At 50.6% G+C, this 26,214-nt stretch overlaps 1 protein-coding gene across 2 annotated transcripts in view; it reads left to right on the top strand.

Annotated features, from left to right (window-relative positions):
• RXRG (retinoid X receptor gamma) overlaps nucleotides 1-25,068 on the top strand; it is a 31,174-nt gene extending 6,106 nt beyond the window's left edge. Inside the window, exons 1-10 of one of the 2 annotated variants that reach the window (XM_008495772.2) lie at nucleotides 4,432-4,698; nucleotides 12,889-13,133; nucleotides 16,243-16,387; nucleotides 17,000-17,179; nucleotides 20,418-20,578; nucleotides 21,288-21,417; nucleotides 21,982-22,114; nucleotides 22,871-22,962; nucleotides 23,607-23,712; nucleotides 24,769-25,068. In XM_008495772.2, the coding sequence (XP_008493994.1) occupies nucleotides 4,650-4,698; nucleotides 12,889-13,133; nucleotides 16,243-16,387; nucleotides 17,000-17,179; nucleotides 20,418-20,578; nucleotides 21,288-21,417; nucleotides 21,982-22,114; nucleotides 22,871-22,962; nucleotides 23,607-23,712; nucleotides 24,769-24,916 (1,389 nt within the window). In that variant the 5' untranslated portion in view covers nucleotides 4,432-4,649 and the 3' untranslated portion in view covers nucleotides 24,917-25,068. Of the gene's footprint in view, nucleotides 1-4,431; nucleotides 4,699-12,888; nucleotides 13,134-16,242; nucleotides 16,388-16,999; nucleotides 17,180-20,417; nucleotides 20,579-21,287; nucleotides 21,418-21,981; nucleotides 22,115-22,870; nucleotides 22,963-23,606; nucleotides 23,713-24,768 lie in introns of those variants that run through there. The other variant, XM_030455508.1, reaches the window with a different exon arrangement.
• The last annotated feature ends 1,146 nt before the right edge of the window (nucleotides 25,069-26,214 follow it).

Genomic DNA, 26,214 nt, shown 5'->3' with positions numbered 1-26,214 from the left:
GGATGGGGCAGCCACAGCTTCCTTGGGCAACCTGGGACAGGGGCTCAGCACCCTCAAATTAAAGACTTTCTTCCTAATGTCCAACCTCAATCTCCCTCTTGAAGTTTGAAACCATTCCCCCTTGTCCTCTCACTACACTCACATCCCAGAGAATGAGCTTGGTCTGATGGCATGGATGACCCTTCCTATTCAGAAATGGAAAAACATAAACCTGCCCTCTGCATCTCAAACAGCCAGCACTAAAATCATCTCCTCCAGTACTTTTGCAGTATGTGGCCATCCCAATGCAGGCTGGGTCCCTCTGGGCCGGGCAGAGGCATTGCTCAGGTAACTCTGGCACTATTGCCTAGGGGTGTCTCACCTGCATCCGTGTCAAAGTGTGCCTGCCTGGGGAGGTAATTCCCTGGAGGAGTGGGCAGCTGGGCCCTGCTAGCAGGAAAGCTGCTGGAGGTGCTTAGGCAGGCGTAAGAGGATTGGGTGACACCGCTGATTAGTGTCCAGGGCCTCATTATGGTGCTGGTAATTGAAGGTCTCCCAGAGTTTAAACAGAGTGGGAATTATCTGCCCTCAGAGCTGGCTCCTGGCTCCCTGGGACAGTGCTTTCTGCAAGGTAGGCAGTGCCCTCCCTGGGGCAGCCTGGTGCTGGGGGTGGTGGCCCCTGTCCTCAGGACCTGGGGAGGGGACCCAGAGTGGGTGGCAGCTGTGGGGCTTAGGGGTGGCTGGGGAAATCCTGGGGAGAAGGGTAGGACAGGCTGTGTGATTGCAGGTGTGTTGGGTGCTGCTGTTTGAAGATGCTGCTGGTGGTAATTGCATTAGGCCAGAGGGGCTCTGGGGCTAATTTCATTAGTGTGGTGTCTGTGGTTATTGCTTGAGAAGAGACAGCAGTGAGAAAGGTCAGGGCTAGGTGTGGGAGGGCTGATGCAGTCACTCCCTTTCTCTCTGTCTCTAGGGAATCATAGGTGACACTTTGCTTTTGGTGTCTTTTGTCTGCTCCAGGCCAGTGCCAACCAATAGAGCAGATAGATGGGGTGGGGTCAGTGCACTGAGCAGCCTGGAGAAACCCAGTTTCAAGTCCCTGCTCTGCCACTGACTTTCTGTTTGTCCCTGAACATGTCACCTGGTGTCCAGGTGTCCTCCCTCAGAAGCAAGCAGTGACACTTGGGCTTCTGAGGCACTCAGCCTGGTAGCCCCTGCTGTACCTCACTACAGATGTGAAGGGAGCCCCAGTCTGACACCAGCACCCCATGGACAGTTTTCTCTGGGACTCAGGAGCTTCAAAGCAGAGGGTCAGGAGGGAGGTGTGTGTGCAGCTGTAGGGTTAGGAAGGCTGCAGCCTTTTTATCTGCATATGCTGTTGCCCCCTGCACAACCATAGGATGCCTTTGCCTTTAAACAGAAATGTTCTCCAAGCTGTGGCTTGCTGCATGGCTAGCAGCAGCCCTGAGTCCCATGGCAGTGGTTTTTCTTCAGAAGGTAACCGTGGCAGTCATAATGTCCTCTCCTTTAACAGAACAAGGAGGGGAAATAAAAGATTTTCAATGATTTGAAGCAGTGACTTGTGCTGTTTCTAATAGAAATTGAGGGGTTGCTTGTCTGTGGTCATGCATTAGGGGAAAGACTCAAGAGAGACTGAGGTGCTTTCTGTACTTTGTCACAGACTGATTTATGTACAGGAACTGGAATATCTTTACCCCAAAAACTCATGGTGATCCCCTGAATGAATTGCCTGGTGCTTCTTTACCTTAGGAGAAGGCCTGGAGAGGTTTCCTTGGAGCTGCTCAGTGTGTGCATGTGTTCTGGAGCACTAAGCACTCACTAACCCAGATCTGCTAAAAATCAATAAAGTAATCCACTTACTGCCTGGGACTGCCAACCTTTAAGGAGCTCAGAGCTGTTTTGTCTTCTTTCCTCTCTCCTTTCTTCTAAGCTGGAAGAAGAAAGAAAAGAGGGATGGAGAAGGAGATGCTGGCAGAGCTGGGCTAAAATCAGGCTCTTTGCCCTGAGCAGATCAATAAAAATAATTCCCCACTAAAACTTCATTAGCATGGAATTAAAGCTGCTGAGATCCCATGTGGCCACTGGGAATTAATGCTGCTACTAAATCTCAGCCTGGGTGGTGCTTAAAACAAAGCTTGGCTGCTCACACCTCCCTGTCCCAGGGCTGTCCAGGGAGGGCACAGTCCTCTTGTCCAGCCTGAGGACAGGGGACAGGCCAGGCTGGGGTGGTGGCATGGAGCAGCTCAAGCAGGTGGAAGGAACTCTTTTGCAAGGATGGATTTGACTTTCATAAGAGTGGCTCAGTTCTCAGGGCCTGGGGGATGATGGCCCTGATGTGTTTCTGTGGGGTGAGGGGCAGATGATGGGAAGGGTCTCTAGGTGGGTGCTGGACAAGCAGAATTCCTGGGACACCAGAAACACCTCAGACTGCACAAAGCTTCTCTCTTCTGTGGAGACCTTAGATCTAGTTGGGTGTTTGTGCAAATCACTTCTTTTGATAGCAGATTGTTGGGCTGGGGTGTTTTTGTTTGTGGATTTTGTGGTTGTTTTGGGGTTTTTTTCGTTGAAAAATGTTTCTTTCAGTCTCATCACAGAGGAAAAGACTTGTCCTGTAGAGAAATCCAATTTTCTAGTCAAAGACTGACACAAGCCAAGTCACCTTACCCTTGGGTCTCTGCCAGCAGGGCTTTGGGGTATCCCTGCCCCATGCCTGGGTGTTGCCTTTTGCCCCTCAGGAGGATCCTGAGTGTGGTTGTTAAAGGAGAGCATTGTCCTGAAACATCAAGCCTTGCCCTGAGGTGCTTGCCAGTGACCTCATGGTCAGTACATGGGAGAGAGGGGTTTGGAGGGACCTATGGGTGCCTGAGAGCATGGCCAGGGAATGATGGGGGCAGCACCCACTGAACCTGAATGTGGCTGTAGCTGTGAGCACTGACAGGACAGCTGCTCCTTGGCAAGGGTGTTTGCTGGGGATGTCCTTGGTGTATGCTGAGGTGGTGGCAGGGCAGGACAAGCTGGGCTGAACAGGGAGCTGGACAGGACATGGCACCAGGCAGGGGCTGTGGTGATCTTGGACTTGTGATCAAACCCTCTTAGTGCCACTTGAGCCCAGAGCCTGTGAGGGGGTGTGAGCAGCTGCTCAGCTGCCCCTCCTGCTCTGGAACAGTTCTGCAGTGCCATGGAAAGTGGGGTAATAGAACATAGGAGGTGTGAAAGGTGGCTGGATAGACAATGCAAGAGCCATCTCATCTGTTTGTATTCCCCCCACAAGACTGCAGTTCCTTGTTTGTCTCAGGAGAACCTACTCTGAATACTGATATTTTTTTTATTTATTTTTTTTTCCCCCTGTGGTATTGTTTTTAACTGTGAGAAAAACTGGTGCATATGTACCTGGGTCACAGCTAACAGGCTGTGCAGAATACTGATCCCATTGCCTGCAAACCTCCTTGCTCCTGACACCACCCTGGTTGTCCATTTGTTCTGCTACGTGGAGGTGCACTCCCAAATGTTTGGCTCCTGTGCCCAGACAAACTCCTGAAGCCAGGCTGAGGGATTGGGGTTGTTCAGCCTGGAGAAGAGGAGGCTCTCAGGTGAGCTCAGAGCAACCTTCCAGTATCTGAAGGGGCTACAAGAAAGCTGGGGGAGGGCTTTGGACATGGGGGGGTAGGGAGAGGACAAGGGGAGATGGTTAGGGTATGAATGGGATGGTCTCTGTAAGCACTGCCATGGCTGTGAAGGCTCTGTTGGCTCTGTGGGGCATGGATTGGGCCTCTGGGCTCTGTACCTCTTCTCATCCCATACAGCTTTAGCTAGCCATGCTTTTTTTGGGTTCATGGGTTTGGGTTTTTGGGTTTTTTGGAGGGGTTGTTTGTGTTTGTTTAGACCTCTTCAGAAAGAGAAAGAGTTAGGTAGGGGAAGCTGAGCTTCCAGCTCTGCCAGCCCCAGGAAGGTCCTGGTCCTCCTCAGTCCTGGCTGTGTTTCCCATGGACTTTGGCTCTGCAGGGAACCTCACCTGGATGCCAGGAGCACAGCCGAGGCAAGGCTTGGCGTGGGGTTAGGAGCACGGAGCAGCCCTAACCCCCCAAATCTGTGGTCCTGCTGCCCTGTCTGGCTGTCAGCCAGCCCATCCTCAGGTCAGCAGCACCTTTGGGCAAGGCTTGGCACGGAAAACACCTCCACATGGCTGGGCTGAGCAGAGCCGAGGAACCGCTCCGAGTCTGCCCTGCTGGAAAAGCATCGCATCCCCCTCCTTCCCCACCACGCTCCTCCCCTAAACAACTTAACCCCCCCCCCATCCTCCTCCTCCCCTCCAATTTCTGATCTATACCAGAGCAGTCATACATTGATCCGTGTCTTATCCGGGTGATTATGCTACCTGGACAGTCTGCCGGGAATTCCCAGGGAGCTGAGAGAGCCGAGCCGGGCAGGCAGCCCTGAGCCCCGGAGATGTCTGAGCCCCGGGCAGCAGCTGCTGCCGGCGTCCTGCGAGGATGAGCCCGGGGAGGAAGGCAGCAACCCCGGCACCCTCCGAGAAACTCAGCTCCTGCAGAGCCATGTCCCGACCCCGGCAGGCTCTGCCACACTCCGGGCAGCTTTGAAGTTAGAGGAGGCAGTTGTGTTTAGAAAGGAGAGCGATGAACTGAAGATTAAACATGTATGGGAATTATCCTCACTTCATTAAGTTTCCCGCGGGCTTTGGCAGTAAGTATTTTCCTTGCGTTTGCAATCTGTGCCTTCTGGGGTAGGTGGAGGAGCTGAGCCCTCGGTAGGACTGTGGTGTGGGTAAAGGGAATTAAAAAACGTGTTTAACCCAGCCTGGATGTGGCTGCAACCCGTGGTGCCTGTGTGCTGCTGATTGAAGCTGTCCCTGTGGTTGTATCTGCTGTGAAACCTCAGAGCCTGATCGAGCTGCCTGAAATGATGCAGGCTTGACTCAAGCTGTAACTGGGGTTTATTTAGGATATGCCATTGGAGATGCATGCACGTGTTTGTGAGGGACTGAATCTACCCAGTGAAAGAAGGGGCTTCAACTAAACAAGCATCTTTCCAGCTGCACTTTTTAGGAAGTTAGTGGAGGAAGGAATTACTCTGAAAACATAAAACAGCCCCTGAGAAAACCTAAAGAGGGCTCTTGCCTTGCCCAGTGGCTGTCTCCTGCCCTTGTGACACAGGTGCCACCATAATCCTGTGTCAGATGAGGCAGATGAGGCTGCACAGCAAGGCAAAGGGCTGCAAAGGGCTGTGTCTGGGAGCTGCCATCCCCCAGGCAGCCAAGGACTGAACCTCAATTGCAAAAAACCCAGAACTTCCCTTAATGAAGGGGCTTTGCAATTACTGCAGCTCAGTCACTATTTTTGTCTGAAATTATTCCTCTTGCCCTGGTGGTGGGGGAGTGGGCTGAGGAGGTATAAGGTACTCTGCTCATGAAGCAGGAAGGGGACAGGTTGTGGGGTTTGGGTACAAGGAATGGGAGCACCCCCAGGTTGGCTGCTGGTAAAATACTGGCTGCTGCTCTAGTGTGTTGTGTTAAAGTGTGGTTTTCCTTGTGGATGTGCAAAATCTTACTATCTCTGGAAAACTCAAGTTTGTTTCCATCCCTTCAGGATAGGTAGATGCCTCCAGGACTTGCCCTGAGCTTCCCAAGGCTCTCTACATCAATCTGTTATTTCTCTGCTAGAGAAGAGGTTTGTGCAGACCTTGGATTGCACACGTGTGTACTCTTTTTTTTTGTCCTTCCTCTTGTACCAGGTGCTCACCTCTGGTGACTCTCCAACCCCAGAAGAGTCATTGCTATTGCATCAAGTTCACCTCCACGTTTCACAAGTGCTTGACTTTTCAAAATACCTTTTTTTTTTTATTATTAGGCAGTTTCTGCAGAAAAGAGAAGACTTGTTGGAAGTCTCTTGCTCACATGTTTTTAAAGAACAAGCAAACCCAGGCCAGACTCTCTCCTATTGCTGCAATAAGAGTGAGACAGTGGGAGTATTATTTGTGTTTAATTTGTTGAGTATTACAGATTTACAAAGAAGTGAAAGAAGAGTGACTTTCCAACTGATTTTCATAGGAACCAGGCACAGATCCCTGTAGAGGCAGGGGTCAGAGCACTCAGCAGAGCCTCTGGGAGGTTTCTAGGAGAGGAAGTTGGTAGCAGGAGCAGAGGTATTTCTGTGCCACCAGTAAAGGCAAAGGACACTGTTTTCCAGCCCACTGTTCAGTATGCTGGGACTGTAACTTTCATTTCAGAGTTTATTTAATTAATGTTTTCACTTGCTTCCAGGCTCACATCTCCACTCCCCTCTTTGCTGGGGCTGCAGAGAGGGATTGTGAGGAGGCAATTGCTGTTCTCACCAGACAGCTTTAGGGCCCATGGGCTGTGTGAGAGAGCACTGGGGCTTTGGGAGGGTTGAAGCAGGATGGATCATGGTGACCATGGCTGAGGGGAGTGCTGTGGCAGCTTCCCACTGCCTTGGGGTCCCTCAAAGCCCATGCTGGCAGCCTGCACCTCTTGACAGGCCTGCAGTAGATTCCGTATCTTTGCTGCTTACCCCACCTTTAAAAATAGCTATGGAACTGTTCCTTGTCTTGCCTGTGCTGTCACCATGAAAGGGGACATCAGGATGGGGGAAAAGGGCAGAGTCCATGCTGGACTTCCAGCTTATTGCATTCATTGTTCTTGTGTGGTGTTGCTGGAGGGCAAAGTTAAGGTGATGTGGCAGCTGCTGTTTGGCATGTCCAGCTCATGTTGTGTTCAGTTTTCCTTCAGCTCAAATTCTGAGCTTCATTTTGAGCATAAGAGAAAAAAAGCTTGGATTTGAACCCTTTCCTTTCCTTTTTCCTTTCCTTTTTCCTTTCCTTTTTCCTTTCCTTTTTCCTTTCCTTTCCTTTTTCCTTTTTCCTTTTTCCTTTTTCCTTTTTCCTTTTTCCTTTCCTTTTTTTGTATGCAAGTAACTGTAAGGTCTGATTTAACTTAATTTCATCTGCATTCAGGTTACAAACAAGGCAGACATTCTTGCTGGTGTGCATCCCTGCCACTGTGATCTCAGCTGGGACTGTACATCCAGAGATGGGTCATGAGCACATCATTTGTTAGGAAGAAACAGCAGTCAGACTCTGAGGTGTTACAGATGTTCTCAGAGTGTGTAGAGTGGCAGGGGAAGTGTTCAGCTGGGTTCCCCTTACACACCTAAAGCAGCTGATGTGCACCAAGGCAACTGGATCTGCCTCCTCAGCCCGGACTATAGGAGCAAGGGGAGAGCTTCAGAATATGGTTTTATTTTCCAGCAGGGTACGTTTCATCTGGAGCCCAGCTCTCAGGGCAAGGAAAGATGCTGTGCTGGCTGTCTTTTCTCTCCAAGAGCATTCTCTGGCACAGTTGGTTGGGGATAAGAACTAACTTGGCTCCTCCACAGAGTCTCTTTTATTAGAACTCATGTAACTTGGCCTCTGGCCATACCACCTCCGGCTGCAATCTTGTCAGCTCTCCGGAGCAGAGCGGGGTTAGGCCAGGTCGTTTGGGGGTTAGGAAGAGTTGCAGAGGGAAACCCAAGCTGTGTCTGGATTGCAGCTGCTGCCCAGCTGTTCAGCACCTTTTTGCCTCTGATAGTTCCAGGTTTTTGTGACCCGCAGGGTGCTTTTTCCCTGGGTGTCACAGCTTGCCAGGTCTGTACCTGTTAAGTGCTCGTGTGAATATGGCAGAGGGCTCTTTCACCCCGCAGAGATGTGAGAAAATTCTGTGACTGTGCCACCCCTACAGTTAGGGAAGTGCTGATTTTTTTTTCTTTTTATTTTATTTTTAAAGCAAGAGGCATTTGCCTTCAGTTGCCTGGGGCAGCCATGGACCCTGCAGCCAGGGGGATGCTTTCTGATAGGGACCTGTAGCCACTCTGGGTGTTTACAAACCCCTGTGGCAATTTGTGCATGCTTTTTCCTGGTGGGTGCAGTGCTGGAGATCCTGCTGGCCATGTGGGAAATCTGACCCAACAATCTTGAGAAACCCTTCAGGCTTCAAATTCGACAACTTTTATTTCTTTGGGGACGAGAATCTTTATCGAGCTCTCGTGTGTTACTGTGGCCACCAGGAGGATGTGACACCTTGTTAGGGAGGGTGAATTTGGCTCCCAGTCCTTATTTTAATTCCATGACAAGCAGTTGCTAAAGTAGCCTTTGGCTGGCATGATCACCACAGCCATAGTCTGCTCTATAAAGCATGGTTCCTGGCAAAGTCATGGCACAGCCTGTGTAGCTCCTGTGGATTTTGCACCTTCCTTCCTTCCTCCTTGGCTTGGCTTCCTGAAGAGCAGAACGTGTCCTGCAGGTCCTTCTTGTCCAAATGTCCTTGGTCCTCACTCAAATCCAAGAACCATCTGATGCTGAGCCTACCCCAGGGCAGGTAAAACTCTCCTGTGTTTCCTGCCCACTGCTTCTTGTGAGCCAGGTTTCTGGTGGCCCTGGTTTGCAAGGGCAGTGCAGGAGTTGTTACCCAAGAGGTAGCTCCCAAGAGGAGAGGGAGCAGCTCTTCCCACCACCTCAAAAGCTGAGGAAAACCTTCTCCTGCCCTGTGCAGGTCCCTGTTGCAGAGGACCCTGCTCATGTGTGTGCCAGCTCTCCTACAAAATCTTTATGCTCTTCAGTGGTGATGGCTGTCAGGAGAGGGCTGCATTATTTATTGACTTGGAGTTGAGCAGGAAGATGGAAGCACAAAGGTTACCAGACCTTAAAAACAAGGCAAAGCCAATAACCTTTTTCTGTAGGACATTAGCATGGCAATCTGTACTGCCTCTGGAAATCTGTTTCGACAGTTTAAAATATCACCAGAGAGGGACTAGGTTGGGTTTTTTTTCCCATTGACTTCTGTGTAGGAAATAAAAACTACTTCTGTGCAGCAGCAAAACTTTCTGATTCCAGTTAATGCGAGTTCCCTGCTAGATCCAATTTCAGGAGTGTTTCTCACAGGTATTTTTTCATGAAGGTTGGCCCCAAGGATGAGCTGCCTGCCAAGCTGTCCCTCCCAGCCCTGCCTCTGCTCCTCTCCTGAAGTCAGCACTTCTCTGCATCTCTCTTCCCACTTCTTGGTGCTCTCTGATCTTTGGAGGGTGAAGTATCTGCAAAGTTCTGCTAGCCCTGTGCCAGACTGGGCAACTTGCACCTTTAATTGTTCATGCCAAAGAAATGAACCCTTTCTGTGTATATCTGAGGCCACAAAAGCACAAGCATAGTTTTAATTTTTCAAAGAATTTGTTCCATCTTTTGATTTCTCTCTCTGACATGAAAAACAAATGGAGGCACTGCAGGTTTGTAGTGGAGACATCAGAGAATCCACACAAGACAGTTCCCTCCCATCCTTCCTTCTCCTGCTTCTCCGGGAGAGAAATAAATACAATCCCAGGCTTCCCTGAACCTCTCTCAGGACACTACCTGTCCAAGCATTAACATGGAGGAGGGAAAGCCATCACCAGCCCCATCTGTGGATCAGAAATGAGCTGGCTTTGAATCTGGAGGAGTTTAAAAGCAGCATCAAGCCCCTGTGCTTATGGCAGGGTCCTTGCCCAGCACAAGTGGGGCTCTTGGCCAGTCCTGGGTGCTGTGTTGGGTGCTGGTGGGCAGGTGCCAGCCCCAGAGCCCTCTCCTCCTGCTGTGGGGCTCTGCCCTCTGCTCTGTGGGGCCCTGCTGCAGCTGGCTGAGTGCCCAGCATGGCTTGTCACCTTGCATTACCTGATGGACAGACTCAGGGCCTGCTGTGGCCTGGGTAAATGTCACCTGTGCTGAATGCCACTGCTGAGGCTGCAGCTGGCACGCAGCACTGAGTCCCATCTCCCCTGTCTGTCCCACTGCAGAGCAGCTCCTTGCTGCTCCCAATCCCCTGCCATGCTGATGCTTCAGTTTGTCCCCCAAATGAGGGGAGAAAATGCCCCTGGGAAAGCCATGGCATCCCTGCCAGCCTTTCTGGCTGCTCCCTGTCTGGAGATGAGTGATGCTCTTTTCAACCAAAATGAATCAGACTTGCAGCCTCTGCTGTCTGACCATCTGAGCCAGCCTGGCTGCTTTAGACTGAAACAACTGTGAGGGTCTTCAGCTCAGGCAAGAAGAAACCCCAGTGTCAGGGATACCTTGAGGTGGCCTTTCCTGCACACCTTCTGCCAGCAGTACAGATTGTTCCTTGTCCAAGCTGATAGCCTGGTAGCAACCATGTCTTATATCCCTCACAGCATGGCCAGACACTGTGGAAACAAGCATTTAAGCTCTGGTTTGTGTCATCAGGCAGTGTCTGGCTTAACACCTGTGTGCTCTGCAGTAGATATTCTGATTTTTCTGTCCATCTCCACCAGCAAACACCTTCATGCTCTCGTGCTTCCTCCTTGGTGTCTCATTGCTGGGGTAAGAGGCAGGCACAAGCCCTCTGGGCTTCCTTTATCCCATCCTGGGTGTTAGGGGCTCTTGCCACGGGCACAAGCACACCATGGGGCTGCTCTGGCCAGCAGTCTCCTTGGTGAAAACTTTGCTCTGGGTCTTTATGAAACTTGGAGCCTTTCTAATGGAGGAAGTTAGCAGTGAGAGTCTTCCTGTAAAGTCTGCTGTAAATGCAAACAGTGAGGTAACTCTCCTGGGAGCCTGTTCTTATTGGTTTAAATTTTCTGCATGATACTTTCAAAATATGCCCTTTTCTGTGTTAATGGGAACGGATGAAGAATCATGCTTCTCCTGGGCTGTCCTGATGTGATAGATTTCTGGCCAGTCTCCCCCTTCAGTGCCTTTTTTTCCAAGACGAAGAACCCTCAAAGGCAATGGTGTTTATCTAGTTGTTTAAAGAGGCATAAAACCCAATTTCTTTAAGTCTGTGCTCCAGATGCTGGGAGGGAGTGCATGCTATGGTAGCAGGCTACTCACAGGTGATGAAAAATGCATTTGCTTTTCTCTGAAGCTGATAATGGCAGGAGTCAGGGTGCTCCTCTGAAGTCTGAGGAAACAACCAAGGTGCCCCTGTGTAAAACTTTTACATGTTTCCACATTCCTATTTTCTTCTGCCTCTAATTCTAAAATAATTACTTCCAAAATAATCAGATTTGGGATATATTTCTTTTATTCTCTTTCTATCCCAACAAGCTGAGCGTTGAGGCAAGGAGGGGGCCAGGCAGCCAGAGCATCTTCTGCCCACTGCTAAAGGCCTTTCTGGCAGCTCTCTCTCCAGAGAAAGGCTTTGTGCTCAGAAGCCATCTCAAGGTAGGGGTTTTGCTGTCTGGTGGCAGCACAGAGGCTGTGTCTCTGTGGCAGGGGATGTGGGGTGATGCTCTCCAGCAGCAGCAGGCAGGAGCTGTGTCTCCAAACCGCCTCGCTGCCTCCAAGGCTTCTGCTGTTGTCATTGAGCTGGCTTCATCTTGCTGCACATTGCTTTCCCACTGGGAGAATTGATCTAAAAAGCCAAAGCAGGAATTGACAAAGACCTTTTCTCCCCCTCCCTCTGCAGAATTAAGTCTGAAGTTGGTTGATAACAGCGGATCGAGTCCTCCTTGACTCTGACAAATGTCTTTAATGTTATTCAGCAAGCTGACCTTTTCCCCGTCTTTATTGTGCATCTTTCCTTTGAATCAGATTTGATTGTTACTTCAGGTAAAATAACAAACACTGTCACGTAAATAACTTTGCAATAATGTTAAAAGGAGGAAAAAGCCCAAACAAACAAACCACCTAAGCACTGCCTTACTTGCAAATGCACTGGGAACCAGCATCCTCTGTGCCAGCCATGGAAAACCAGGAGTGTGACCTTCCCAGACAACATCTTTGCTTTGCTACTCCAGAGACCCATCTCCTGTGTTGACAAACTAATAGAGAAACAACGGCTCATTGAAATGTTAATGACAGCTAATGCTAACTGGGACTGGTAAATTCTGGAGTGGGGAGAAAAGGTCATGGAACTCCTTAAAATACAGCTGGATACATAACCTATGGGGACTGGTGGGCATTTGATGCCTTTGAATGTTTGAGGTTGGTCTTCTAAAAGGCAACACAGAGCCCTTGGGTGAGGTGTTGAGCCTCAGAGGCTGCCCCAGAGAGCCAGTGATGAGGGGTATATTGCTGTGCTGTGCTGACTCTTCCCCAGCAGGGCTCAGGGGCAGACTGATCTCATGGGGGGCTCAGTTTGGCAATGGGACCTGAAGGTCTTCAGTGTGGAAGGAGGAAACTCTCTTTCCTTGTGGCTGTGAGACTGTCTGCCCAAGCATGTCTGTGTGGTCACAGCCTGTCTCTCAAGTGAGGAAAAGTAGCAGACAAAATATTTTGTGGGTGCATCGTCCTGTCATCTGTGTCACCAGCATGTCACAGGGAAGTTTCTGTTCTGTTTCTGTACCTGAAGGTACTGGCTTGGGTACATCAGGGTTTGGGAGCTGAAGGAGATGTGAAATGGCATGGCACTGAGGAAGGGAGGTGGGAAGGGGAAGAGGAGCCAGCTGAGCACTATGGCTGAGCCATAGCAGGGAGCAAAGGTCCCCCAGAAGACATTTAGGAGTATTTAGGGTTTCTAGCCTGGTTGGTGGAGATCTCATGGTTTCAGATGTGCTGCTGGCTGTAGAGCTGGCTGGGACAGCAGAATTGGGGAATCATTCAGAGAAAAGCAGCCAGGGGCAGGCAGCAGTGCTTGCTTCCAAGTCAACTGCGGCACCAAAACAGAGAAAGGAGATTTAATTATTAAGTTTTACCTTCATAATATGTTTTATTAATGAATATAACTCTATTTCCTGCACCAGAACCAACCTTGAGCTCTTTCCCTCTGTAGCACCAGCTGTGTTTGCTGCTTGGCTATGGTCAGGCCCTGAGCCGGCAGAACCAAAGGCCGGGCAGCCATGGCTGCAGCGTCAGCCTTGCTCATGCTGTATTTAACCTTTCTGCTTCTCCCTGTAGATTCCCCTGTCCATGCCAGCTCCGCATCCCTGAGCCCATCCTCAAGCCTTTCCACAGGGAATTCCGTGGAGGGACACCACAACTACCTCGAGGGCCCCGCAAACGCCATGAACGCCATCGGGTCCCCTCCAGTCAACGCGCTGGGCTCGCCCTACAGAGTCATCACCTCCTCTGTTGCCTCACACCACCCCGTTGCTCTGTCCTCAGCCCCGGGCATGAATTTCATGCCACATGCCAGTCCCCAGGTAGGTGGATGTGAACACTTCCTTGGCAATGTCTCACGGCACTCGGAGACCCCAGGTGGAGTTCAGAAAGTGTGGAGGCAGTGGGTTGCCTGGTGTGTTTTGGATACTTAAGGGGATTTTGGGCTGTAAAGAGGAATTTCCAGCATGTACAGCCCCGTGGCACAGACACAGAGAAGACACCTGTATGTATTTCCAAATCCCTGCACAGCAAGGGGAGAAAGCTAATTCTTCAGTCCAGTTCCCCTCCACCACATCAGCTGCAGTGTGTGTAATTACTGTGCGTGGAAATAACGAGGAGAGCCAAGGGCTGCAGCATTCCCCTTCCTCCTGCAAAAGGGTATCTGCTTTGTTTCATTATTTGGAAGAGAGACAGGCTTTCTAGAGAGAGACAAATGTTAATGCTAAATGCCAGCCACATACTCTGCATTGCATTTAAACTTTGCCTGAAGAAAAAGGAAGAGCTCCTGTCCTTCCTGCCTGAGCTCACTCAGGTGCTGAGGTTTCCCCTCCACTCAGGCAGGGGGGAGACCCAGGGTTTGGGGCTGGTGCCTCCCCAGAGCCATGGATTATCTGGGAACCTCCTGGGTTGGTTCTCTGGGACAGGGATGCCTTCCCCTGGGAGCCTGGCACCACCTCAGGTAAGGCTGGGACTGAGGTGGCAGTGTGGGGTTTTGATTGTGTCCTGAAATTCTCTGGGAGTACAGGTCCAAGTGGAAATCCTGCATTTTATTAACAAGACTTCTTGTTTTGTTAGTGGAACCTGAAGGTAGGGAATCACTCAAGAGCCTTGTGAAGCTCCTGCTGCAGCAAGGAGCTGGTTCCTAAGCCCTCTCTGTCCCAGACCCTTCTGTCCCATCTCCATAGTCTGTCAGAACCTCTTCCCAGCTCCTGCTACTGTGACTGGGTCAGGATAGCATAGGGAGGTTTCTGAAGAGCTCTGGAAGAGTACCAGGGTGGTTTGCCAGGTTGGAATTCCTTTTCACCAGCAACCTGCATGCATCTGGGCTGTCTGCAGTGGTTGTGCTGGGCATCCTTCCTCCCCTCACCCCACCCAGCTGCTCCCCATTGACAGCAGGGATACCCTTGGCACCTGGGTGCTTGTACAGGTGCTTTGTGGTGGTGGTGGCTGCCTTGGCTGTGTGGAAGCTGTGCCTTTGGGGCTGGGGATGCTCTGGGAAGTGGTTTCCCCAAGCCAGGCACTGTGCCAAGTTCCCAGCTCGGAGGAGAAGGTTTCAGTTGTGTTGCCTCTAATGCAAGGAGACAGCTGGGCCTTGGGGATTCGGCAGGGAGGCTGCTAATGGATTTGGGTTCAAACAGTTGTCCCAGATATCATACATGATTGCACTTAACCTGCAGGAGTCAAGCTTTGTAGACACTCCTGGCTAAAACTGCCCATTTCTCCCCTCCTACCCCCTTCCATATACCCCTCCTCTGCTACTGTCTCAAAGTGCAGCCAGAGAGAAAGAAAAGGTGGTACCAGAGCTCCAAGTAACATAATAAACCATAAAAAGTTTTTCTTGGCTCAGCATCTTGCCAAGAAGTAGTTTGCAAGGTAAAAAAAAAGTGGCTGGACACTTAGGGTTGGGAAGGGATCTATTTCTCTTTGCCTTGGACCAAGTTTAGATTCTGAAGCATTAGTTTTACAGCTGCCCCATGCCTGGGCTGGGTCACTGCTGGGAAGAGTGAACCTCTGGGTATTTTTTTTTCCTTTATGCTTTTATTTTCCAGTGCAGCAAAACAAGCTGGGTCCTATTGTGGTAATTTTTGCTGGATAATTGTGTTTTCAGTGTCATCAGGCTGCTGCAGCTTTGCAAATTAAGGGGCAGGGATGAGAAAAAAAAGAAAAATGTCTTCATGTTCTTGATTTTCTAACGACAGCTTCAAAAATCCCAATGGGCTGAACCCTTCTTGTTCTTTGCTGCAATTCCCTGTGGATATTAGAACACTTTTTCATGGGGAACAGGAAATTTCCTGGAGCAAATGGAGAACTTGCAACAAGATGCACAAAATCTAGTGGCTTAGATAAGGAGAGAATAAGGAAGGCTGGAGCTGGATTTTCATCCAAAGCCTTGTTTCATGTCCCTACTTCTGCCCTCTTGCTGGGAAGCTGAAATTTAGCTGATAGATTAGGGCAGCTGTTAAAAACAAGCTCAGCCTTGAAGAACTCATCCTCAGCCCTGAAAGCCTGGAGATGGGAAAAGATGATCTGATGCTGGGTTTGGAGAGAGGTTGCTCTGCTCAGGCAGCTTTTGACAAAGCGTGCTCAACAGCCCTTAATCCTCACTGCCCTGCAGACAGCAACTCAAAAGCAAATAGCAATAAAATGAAGCCCTGGGCAACATCAGGCTTTGGTCTGCAATCGATGTCAGTTTGTAACCTTTAACTTGCTGCAGCCAAGAGCAGCTCCCGGGGATCTCAGCTGGGGGCTCTGGGCCCTTTGCCTGCATCTCTGCAGCTGATTTTAGATGCTCAGCCTCCTTCTGGGTTGTTTTTTGTTGTTTTAATCTAGCGACCCCAAACCTGATACATTCTGCAGCCTGTGGTTGCCTTTGGTAATCAGAGTTCCAGGGAGTGACCAAAATAGCAGTGTTTTTATGCATTTATGTGCATTTGCATATCACGAGGTAGGGAAACTAACCCACTTACCATTTTATTTTTTTTTTAACATCATGACAGCTTCCCCAGCCATGCAGCAGAGCAGTTTAATTGCAACAAATTGCCGAGCTGCTTCCTTCCTCAGCTGTCGGTGTTTGTGGCTGCAAGCAGCCAGTGATCAGGATCCTGTCATGAAGCAGGCAGCATCCCACCAGCACTGCTGCTTGGAGGCTGTAACTGAGCAGCTGCAGGTTGCTGCCTGCCCTTTTCCAGCTCTGCTTTGTCCTGGCTTTGCTTACAGCATCAGGGAAGGGTGAGAGGCAGGATCTGCTGCCAGGCAGCTGCTTCCACCACTCCGGCTGGGTGCACCAGAGGATGTCTGTCTGCCCATGGCAGCCCTGAGGAGGTGCTGGGGGATAGAGGAGCTTGTGGGGCAGCAGTGGGAGGGGTCAGCTCAATTTGGGTTTGCTTTCTTTGAGTCTCAACCCTCTGACTTGTCTTTTGCCCTCTGCAGCTCAACATCCTGAACAACATCAGCAGCTCAGAGGATGTTAAGCCCTTGCCGGGTCTCCCAGGGGTGGGTAACATGAATTATCCATCTACAAGCCCAGGATCCTTAGCCAAACACATCTGTGCCATCTGTGGGGACAGGTCCTCAGGTAGGAAGTTGTCTTTCTTGAGGAAGGCTTTGTGTGATGAAACACCCCTCCCCCTGATGCTCTGAAGCAAGGCTCCTGCAGGAGTGAGCACTGTGGAGGCTCCTTGGGGCCATGCTGGCACTGTTTGGGGTTTTGGCTGTTTGGCACTTTAGTTACACTGTGCCCAAAAGAGACTGAACCTAAAAGCCACCTGCTTCTCCCTTAGGTGTGTATAACCTCATTTTATGTCTTGTCCCTGTTTATCAAAGGTAAAGATATCAAAACCACTGTGTTTTTATTTACCTGTGCTTTGGGTGAGCAGGGTTTGAACCCCTTCTCCTGCCCCAGAGCCCTCCAGTCTGGCCGTGCTTTGCAGACCCCCTCCATATCACTTCATTTCCTCCCTGTGGCTTTTCTGCACTTGCAGGGCAGCCGAAACATGGCTCCTCACCCATCCCCTGGGATGGGGGATCCCTCCTTATCACAGGGGAGTGACAATCCTAGAGTTTGACTGCTGCTGGTCACTGCCAAGAGCCACTATAGCCACGTCAGGCCTGCTTGGGTGTTCTTCCAAGTTCTTCCACCCTGGAGGGAAGGCACCTGCCCACTGATGGCTTCCCCTTGCCTCCCCAGGGAAGCACTACGGGGTGTACAGCTGTGAGGGCTGCAAAGGCTTCTTTAAGAGGACAATCAGGAAGGACCTGATCTACACCTGCCGTGACAACAAGGACTGCCTGATCGACAAGCGCCAGCGCAACCGCTGCCAGTACTGCCGCTATCAGAAGTGCCTCGCCATGGGGATGAAGAGGGAAGGTAGGATGGGGGCTATGCTGCTGGAAGGAATGGCCTGGTAGAAATTTTCCCTGCCTTCATTCAGGTGAATCTAGCTCTTGGTGGCTCTGCAAGCCTGGAACATTCAGGAAACTTAAAACTTGTTTTACGAAGCACGCGAGGCTGATGTGGGAGCTGCTGTGGTGTGGTTTTCTTCCCATCCCATAGAAGAGCTCCTGCTGGTGACTGCTGAACCTATTCACCAGTTTTGACCCAAGCTTGACCCAGTAAACTTTTAAAGTGAGGAGCCCTGCAGCCTGCTAGTCTCCTGTGTGAACAGCCTTTCTTGTTTCCAGCCTGTTGGCTGAATTTGTCACCTAATTCTTGCACTGAAAGATAAGAGCAGATGATATATTCCTACCTTTTATTTTATATTCTCTGTCATTTCCACTCTCAACCTAATCTTTGGAGATGAGCTGTGGCACAGCTTGCATCCTGTGAGGTTTTTGTGCTGAAGGAGAGCTGTATGGAATCAGTTTGTGCAGCCTGTCCTGTTTTCCATGTACACACCCTGAAAGTCCCAGAGGACTGTGTTTCTGGTCCAGACCACCTAAAGGTGTTGATCCAGAGCAAGGATCCAAACTGACTCCATTGGACTTGAGGGATTTTGAGCTGACTTGAAGGAAGCCTTCAAGAGCTGTTGAGGGTGGCTCGTCTCTGTGGTGGGTCCTGCAGCCTTGCCTCTCTCCCACACAGCTCAGGAGAGTGAAAATGGCTTTGTAAAAGCCACCAACAAGTGGCAGTGAAAGGCAAGCCATGGGGCCAGGGTGTTTTATCTCTCTACCCCTGGAGCTAACTGCTCCCTTGGTGCAGCAAGGACTGCTGAGCTGTATTGTGCCCCAGATGATGCTGACAGTAGCAATGTCAGATACAGTGATAGCTCCCACACCTCTCAAGCTGCTTTTTTACCTGGTAAAATAACTTGTGCTGCCTCCAGGGCTGAGTGCCAGCAGGCAGTGTAACCATCCCTTATAGAGACCACCCTGCCCCCTTGCAGAACACCCAAATTCCTCCCCCTGCAGGAGGTTGGATGGTGCAAGGCAGAGCCTGAGGAGGAAGCTGTAATGCTGGGCACAGGCTGAGCCTCAGCCCATCATCAGTGCTATGCATCCTTTACCACTTAGGGGCAGCAGGGGACACTGAAACACCAAACTTGAATCGAAAACCTAATCCCAGGCACAGCTTTCCCTTCCAGCTGGGTGCAAAGTGGTTCAGAGGACCAGGGTGTCAAAGCAACTTCTCTTTGCAGAGTGTGAAAATGTAAACCCTGGGATCCTGGTGAATCCCACAGGGGCTTGGCTGCAATAATCACAGCTTCTTTCTGTGAGCTGCAGGAACTGGGGGCAGGTTGCAGCTTGAACCAGGAATCCTGGATGAGTTTGGGGGCTGTGTGATGGGACTGGTATTTCTTTGGCATGTTCTTTCTTCCACTGAGATTCTGATGACTGTAGAAACACTTCCCTGCCTTCTTCCCCTTCATTTCCCCAAAGAGGACAAACACTTCTCCCAGCTGTCTGGCACATATGTGCATCCCATGTTGCCCTCCCTCACTGGTGCCAGACTGGATGCCCCACTGAGCCATCTCCTTGGTTGCTGCCCATTCCCCAGCAGCTGGGCAGTGCTGAGAAGCACATCATCCAGCTGGGAGAAGTGCAGGGAAGGTGCTGAGCACTGTCAGGTGGTTCTGAGTCTCAGAGCTGAGGAACCTCCGGTGGTTTGGCCCTTCTTGAAAGCCATCCTAAGAGAAGCCAGGGTAAGGCAAGGCTGATGCAAGGGCTTATTTCCTGACACCACTGCAAATGACAGAGCTATAAAGGCAAATGGAAAAGAAATCCCCTGATCCAAGCATCTGACCTGAAAGCTTGTCATGCCCTTCTCCCAGCAGCACTTGCCTGAGAAAGTGGGGATCAAATTCTCCTGCAGTCTTGTGAGCTGCAGGTTGCTGAGCTGCTCCCTTCCTTGGTGTCCCCTGGTGCTTATCCAGATCCTCTCTCCTCTCCAAGGATTGTTTACCCCTTGGCCTTGGTGGTTTTCCTGCTCCTCTGGTGGTGCTTAGCAGACTGCTGGGGGAGCCATCAAGCTGCTGAATAGCAAAGCACCAATGTCTGTGGGGCAGGGCCAGCTTTGCAAGCTGCTTCTCCCCCCTGGAACCTTTCATTTGAGCTGTTTAAATAACTCCAGCTCAGGACAGGCTGTTCTTTGAGTACAGGTCAGCTGCCTGGCAGTCCCTTAGGGGCTTGGGGACACTTTGGGTCCCTGTCCATGTCACAGGGGAGTGATGCCAGCAGGACTGTAGCATGGCAGGTTTCTTGGGATGTTTCTCCCAGCAATGAGCTAAACTGATGACATCTGCTGCTCACTTGTGGTTTGGTTTGGTTATGTTTTTCTTTCTTTTTTTTTTTTTTTTCCCTTTAGCAGGATTCCCTTCTTTTCCTTTGGGATTTTTCAAACAAAACTGTACACCCAGGACTCCCACTGAGCACAAGGCTTGGTATACCATGTACACATGCCTTACCCTGACCTGTCCTCTACATTCAGCAGCTCTGGGTGCTGTTAGCTGAGATCTAGAGAGAGATTCAGTGACTCTGTTCCTCCACTCAGTAGATATTTTGGAAAGCATAAAAAGATGGGAGAAGAGAGAGGAGGTGTTGGGGCCTTCAGAGGTGGCAGGGTGGGTTGGGAAGAGAGGTGATGGAGGAAGAGGTGACACCAGAGCTGGGTAAGCATTTATTCAGGAAGGAGGCAGGCAGTGGATGGATGCAGCTGGGAGTGAGGGGACACCCAGCCCAGCCCCAGGGTGCTCTGGCTGCTGGGGGAGTGTTCAAAGTGCACAGCAAACCTCAGTGTCTGGGTGCTGGGTCCCTCCTGCCTTCTTCAGCATCTAGTGACATTCGAGTCCAGGCTGCCACCTGGAGGTATTAAATCCTCTTTATTCTAGAGGATTTCTTTTAGAGCTTCAGAGCTCAGAAATCAACCTTTTGTCAAATTCAGAGGCAGCCTGTCTGCAGCAACCCCTAAAGTTACTTGGGGGAGGGGGGAGAGATGGGGGCAGCCATTTTAAATGGACATGCATCTAAAATATCACTTTATTTCCTATTCTCTCTTTCTGGGAAGAACAAAAACCCCATGGGGTTTCTCATCCCCTCCTCCCAGAGGACAGAGGGGTCTCCCTGTGAAGCAGGTAAGTGTTGATGTCAAGAGCCATGTTTCTGTCCTGCAGCTGTCCAGGAGGAGAGGCAGAGGAGCAGGGAGCGGAGCGAGAACGAGGCAGAGTCCACGAGCAGTGGCAGTGAGGACATGCCCGTGGAGAGGATCCTGGAAGCTGAGCTGGCAGTGGAACCCAAGACAGAGGCATCCAGCGAGACGGGCACGGAGAGCTCAGTAAGGGGCACAGAAACCTCTCCCACCTGGAGATGAGGGCATCTTGGGGACAAACCCTGCTATTCTGCAGGGTTTTTTGCTTTGTACTGCCTAAAAATCACCCAGCAGGTTTTCCTGGGTTTTTGTTTGTTTGTTTGTTTTTAAATACCATCTAGAAAACAGCCTATATGTTATTATTTCCTTAGCCCTTTTTTCCAGTTCCCCTTTCCTTTCAGTGAGCAGATGGGCCAATAGCTGGATGCCAAAGAGGCTGAGCCCTGTGCTGCCTTCCACATCTCCACAGCCCTGGGCACTGCTTCTCTGCCCTGGTATCCAAGACTGGAATGGAGCTGGACACAGCAGGTTTGCTGCTGTGGTATTACCAGGTTGGATAAAACTGCTGCTGTTCCTGCCCCTTCTTGATGGCTCTGAGATGTGCCCTGGGGAGCAGAACTGGAGCCTGCCATGCAGGACTTGCTGTGCAAAGAACAGCAAGCAAGCAGAAAAGTTTGCTGATTTGGCTGGTGGTAGAGGAGAGAGTGGTAATAAATATCTTCTCTTCCCAACAGTGCCCAGCTGAGACTATTGGCAATTTGATCATTTTACTTGTGCCTCTGGGTCTGGTTAACTTGATCCAATACTGTGTGCAGTGCTGACAGTGATTATCAAAGATTTTACATTGACTAATTATCCTCTTTGCTCTCTTCCTTTTGGTATTGTTCTTAATTAGACAAATGACCCTGTCACCAACATCTGCCATGCAGCTGACAAGCAGCTTTTCACACTTGTTGAGTGGGCCAAGAGAATCCCCCACTTCTCTGACCTGACACTGGAAGACCAGGTTATTCTGCTTCGGGCAGGTAATGTCCCCCCTTCTGTAGCCTCTGGAGTTATTCCTGGTGCCCCCCACCTCTCCTCTGGGCTTTGTGCTGTGCCAGCTGGGCTGCAGGGTGATCCTGAGCTGATCCATCCCTGCTGTCACAGGCTGAGCAACCCATCCTGAGCCACAGTGAGCTGTGGGCAGGGGTTATGGATGGGGCAGTGGGAGCTGCTGTTTGTTTTCCCTTCTTCCCATCTAGGAGGGCTGGAGGAGAGACAGTAGATGTCTTGTTAATCCAGTTCCTGTCACTGCTAAACTTGCTATGTGTTAGGCACACTCATGGGGAATGTGCAGAATGATGTAAAGGGGTTATTGATGCAAAGAATGTTTTAGGAGGAAAAACATCTTGCTTAATTGAGACTTTTGAGTTTTTTTCTTCACCCTCCTTGCTGCTGGTCAGGGTTTGCCAAGGAGGGTGCAGTTGCTACTTGGGGTCCCTGTGAGCTGAATCTGAAGGCAGCAGGAAGCAACCAGCTCTCCTGCTCCACGTGGAGCTGATACTCTTTCTGACTGCCTCTTGTGTCCCACACACCTCCTCTTGCAGGCTGGAATGAGCTGCTCATTGCCTCTTTCTCCCATCGCTCAGTATCAGTGCAGGATGGAATCCTTCTGGCCACGGGTTTGCACGTCCATCGTAGCAGTGCTCACAGTGCTGGTGTGGGCTCCATATTTGACAGGTATGTGACCCATCATCTTCATCCCTTATCAGGGGTGGCCAGGCTGGCTGTCCCTCCCCTCTGGAAGGGGGAGACCTGTCCTTAGGAGAACTAGAGAGAACTTGTGGTCACTTAGGGCAGAAATAGCTTAGAGTGAGAACAGAACACTTGGGTGGCTTAAAATCCATGAATGGGGGGAAAGCAGCTTGGAAAAGGATTTGCAGCTGCAGAAGCAGAGCCTGGATTGGGAGTGCTTCTCTGCCTTCCCTCTTCTAAGAGTTTACCACAGCTGGATCTAGAGCTAAAGATGATCAGCATGAGTTTTATCTGACAAACCCCAGGTTGCTCACAGGATGCCTGCACATGTCCTGTCTGTGCCATGTCCTGTCTGTGCCATGTCCTGTCTGTGCCAAGCCTGCTCCTCCTCTGCCAGGACACTACCCTGCAATTTTTACACAACTGGCCTGCATTAGGACAGTGCCCATGTTTCACCCAGTGAAATGTGGAAGAAAAACCCATGCAGTTTTCCCCAACTTGAATGCAAGTTTTTCTCCATGGGCTGAACAGAGTGCTCATGCTGAGCAGAGGGAGAGCAGGAGGAAATTTACTGCTCAGGTCCATGGACACTGCTGATGTCAACACTCCTCAGAGCTGTTTCTGAGGGCAGAAAGGAATTGGGGGTATTCCCAGTGCCTGTCCCAGATGCTTTTCAAGCCCCCAGGCCTTGCTGTCTGTACCTGTCTCTGATCATCTGCCCTCACTGTCCCCCCCACACAGGGTTTTGACAGAGTTGGTGTCCAAAATGAAAGACATGCAGATGGATAAGTCAGAGCTGGGGTGCCTGAGGGCCATTGTTCTCTTCAACCCAGGTAAGTCTGAGGTCTGGGGCAATCCCAGGTGACACACATGCCCTCAGCAGGTCACAGGCAGGAGAGCTGTGGCAGTGAGCATCAGGACTGCAGACAGATTTGTCCCAGTCCCCAGATGCAGGATTAAGGAGAGCCTGAGTTCATAGAACCATAGAATTGTCAAGGTTGGAAGGGACCTTAAGGATCATCTAGGTCCAACCCCCTGCATGGGCAGGGACACCTCCCACCAGCTCAGGTTGCTCAGAGCCCCATCCAGCCTGGCCTTAAAAACTTCCAGGGATGGATGGGGCTCCCACCACCTCTCTGGACAACCTGTGCCAGGCTCTCACCACCCTCATGGGGAAGAACTTTTTCCTAACATCTAATCTGAATCTACCTACCTCCAGTTTGAATCCATTCCCCCTAGTCCTGCCACTACCCAAGATCCTAAAGAGCCCCTCCCCAGCTTTCTTGTAGACCCCTTTAAGGTACTGGCAGACCACAATAAGGTCTCCAGCCTGAACGACCCCAACTCTCTCAGTCTGTCCTCATAGGAGAGGTGCTCCAGCCCTCCAGTTCTTTCCTGCACATGCACACAGTCACTCTGCTGGCAGAGGAAAAGGTCTCCTCTGCTCTGAGTGTTCCCTGTCTCCATTCTCATCCAGATGCCAAGGGTTTGTCTAGCCCCTCAGAAGTGGAATCACTACGGGAGAAGGTCTATGCCACACTGGAGGCCTACACAAAGCAGAAGTACCCCGAGCAGCCAGGGAGGTGAGTGTCCCCAAGCAAGGGACCTCCTTGGGGTCCCACCTTACACACAGGAGACAGATGCAGGAGGTTGATGCTCCAGCTTTGCCTGAACCCACGCCAGGATGGAGCCTGGGGTAAAGCACGGACAGGCACCAGCCAGAACTCCCTGAACAGGCTTCTCTCCCTCTCTCTCCTCTCTCCTCTCTCCTCTCTCCTCTCTCCTCTCTCCTCTCTCCTCTCTCCTCTCTCCTCTCTCCTCTCCTCCTCTCTCCTCTTCCTCCTCTCCTCTCTCCTCTCTCCTCTCTCCTCTCTCCCTCTCTCCTCTCTCCCTCTCTCCTCTCTCCTCTCTCCTCTCTTCTCTCTCCTCTCTCCTCTCTCCTCTCTTCTCTCTCCTCTCTGTGCCCTCAGAGCCTGGAGGGTGCTGGTGAGACGCAACTTTCCTGCTTTCCAATCCAATCCTACCCTCTGCTGGCCAAGCTCTCGAAACGCCGGCAGCCCGGCTCATTCCTTATCTCCAGCAGCCAAGTGATGCATCCACAGCGACTTCTGCTGTTTTTGGCTCTGGATGCGATCAGAGAGGGCTGGGAGCTGGACCTGGGGAGGGGGAGGTGGTCTGCCTGCTGCACCCCCTCGCAGCTGCTCCTCAAAGCAGGAGGCAGAGGGGTTGTGCACCCTCTCTGAGTGCCAGGGAGTTTTGGAGGCTGTTTCAGGAAGGATTTAAATGGCACCATGGGGATGTAAATCACCAGTTCATGTCTTGGAGAGAGAGAATCCGGATGGATCATGCATCTGATGTGTCTTTTTTTCCTTTTTCTTTTTTTTTTTTTTTTTTTTTTTTTTTTTTTTTTTTTTCTTTCCAAGCTTTAAATATGATGATTTGGTTTTGGAACAGATACATAATTGCCTTCACACACACACAGAGAGAAAAATGCTCCTTTTGGAAGCACAGGGAAATCTCACAGGACTCTCCAAGGAAATTCTTTTGAAGGGCTTTGAGCTCTGCTCTCCTGAACCCCTGGAAACATTTGGGAGAAAGTGTCCTGTGCTCCTGCATGCTCTGACCCTGCTCTCTTCCAGGTTTGCCAAGCTCCTTCTGCGCCTGCCAGCGCTGAGGTCCATTGGGCTGAAGTGCCTGGAGCACCTCTTCTTCTTCAAGCTGATTGGGGACACTCCCATTGACACTTTCCTCATGGAGATGCTGGAGACACCCCTGCAAGTCACCTGAGGGTCTGGCTCCACTCTGGTCAGACCCTGGCCCCTCATACTCCCTGCACAGCCTCCCACCCCTCTGCTCTGAGCCTGTGATAGCTCAAGAGATGTCCTACACCCTTCACTCCTTGGTGGGATTGTTGTGGTTTTGTACAGCTGTAAATCACCCCCTCTAAACCCTGCCTGGCCACGGAGGGCACCACGAGTCCTCCACCCAGCTAACCATTCCTCTGCCCCCCCTGTACAGATAATTGCTTTAAATTATTTTTTCACTCTCAATAAAAGTCAACAAAACAAAGAACATATGAGAGAGGTACTGATTGGAGCTGGCAGAGCAGTGTCCTCTCTTGCTGTGGTCACAGGTCCAGCTTGGGATGGGGCTGAGGGACCCTCTGGAGACTCCTGGGCAGCCCAAAACAGGGCACAAAACATCACTTGAGATATTGCTGCTTGTGCTGATGGGCACAGTCCTCTGGCCAAAGGAGAAGAGGTGGTGTGGATCCTTCTAAGACCTGGAGGAACTTCCTGCTCTGAACCAGAACATTCCAGTCCTGCCATCTTGAAGAGAAACTCTTGGAGCCTTTGAAGTAATTTAGAAAGTGACTTTGTAATGTGCTTTTTCTTTTCTAGGCTAGCTCAGTCACTGAGGTAAGAACAGAAATGCTTCATTTTGGTCTAGCTGGAGTCTTTTGGGGTGACCCAAACCTGGTTGTTTTCATGGATAATTATAATTCTTCTGAAGCTTCACGGATCCTGTTCTCAGGATGGTTTATTTTTTTTTGTCTCCATATTTTTGCACTGGAAAACAGGCTCTTTGACCCCAGATTTATAACCTCATACCTCCATAAGTGAAACTTGCAGAGAGGGGAAGCACAATCCACTTTGAGGCAGGTTTTGTTAAAGGTCTGCCTGCTCTTTCCCCTGCTCCAGTAGCACTGCTGGAGCTTCTTACCACAACCCAGAGTCAAACGAGTTAAAGACACGAAGCTGTTCAATACGCCGAGCTTATCCTGGTGGGAAAAATGTCCTCCCAGGAACCCAGCAAAACTGCTTTTATTATTATTCATAAAACAGGTGTAGTGTTAAGTGATCTGCCCCTTCTGCCCCTCTCAGCAGACAGTGCAGTGAGATGCAGCCGTGCATCGTCTGTCCGGGTGACAGATTGCAACTCTGCCGCTGGGCGACGCGGGGCAGTTGGAGGGAGAGGAGTAGTGACAACAGGAAAGAGGGATAAAAATGAAACATTTCTTTAAAGCTCCCCCGGGGGGGCATGATTCATTCTCCAGTATTTCATTGTGAAAAGGAAAAAGAAAC

The sequence above is a fragment of the Calypte anna genome, chromosome 8 (assembly GCF_003957555.1).
Source record: "Calypte anna isolate BGI_N300 chromosome 8, bCalAnn1_v1.p, whole genome shotgun sequence".
In the NCBI taxonomy this organism is placed as follows: Eukaryota; Metazoa; Chordata; class Aves; order Apodiformes; family Trochilidae; genus Calypte; species Calypte anna.
The sequence above is the reverse complement of the archived record's forward strand: the minus strand, read 5'-3'. Positions and strand labels throughout refer to the sequence as shown.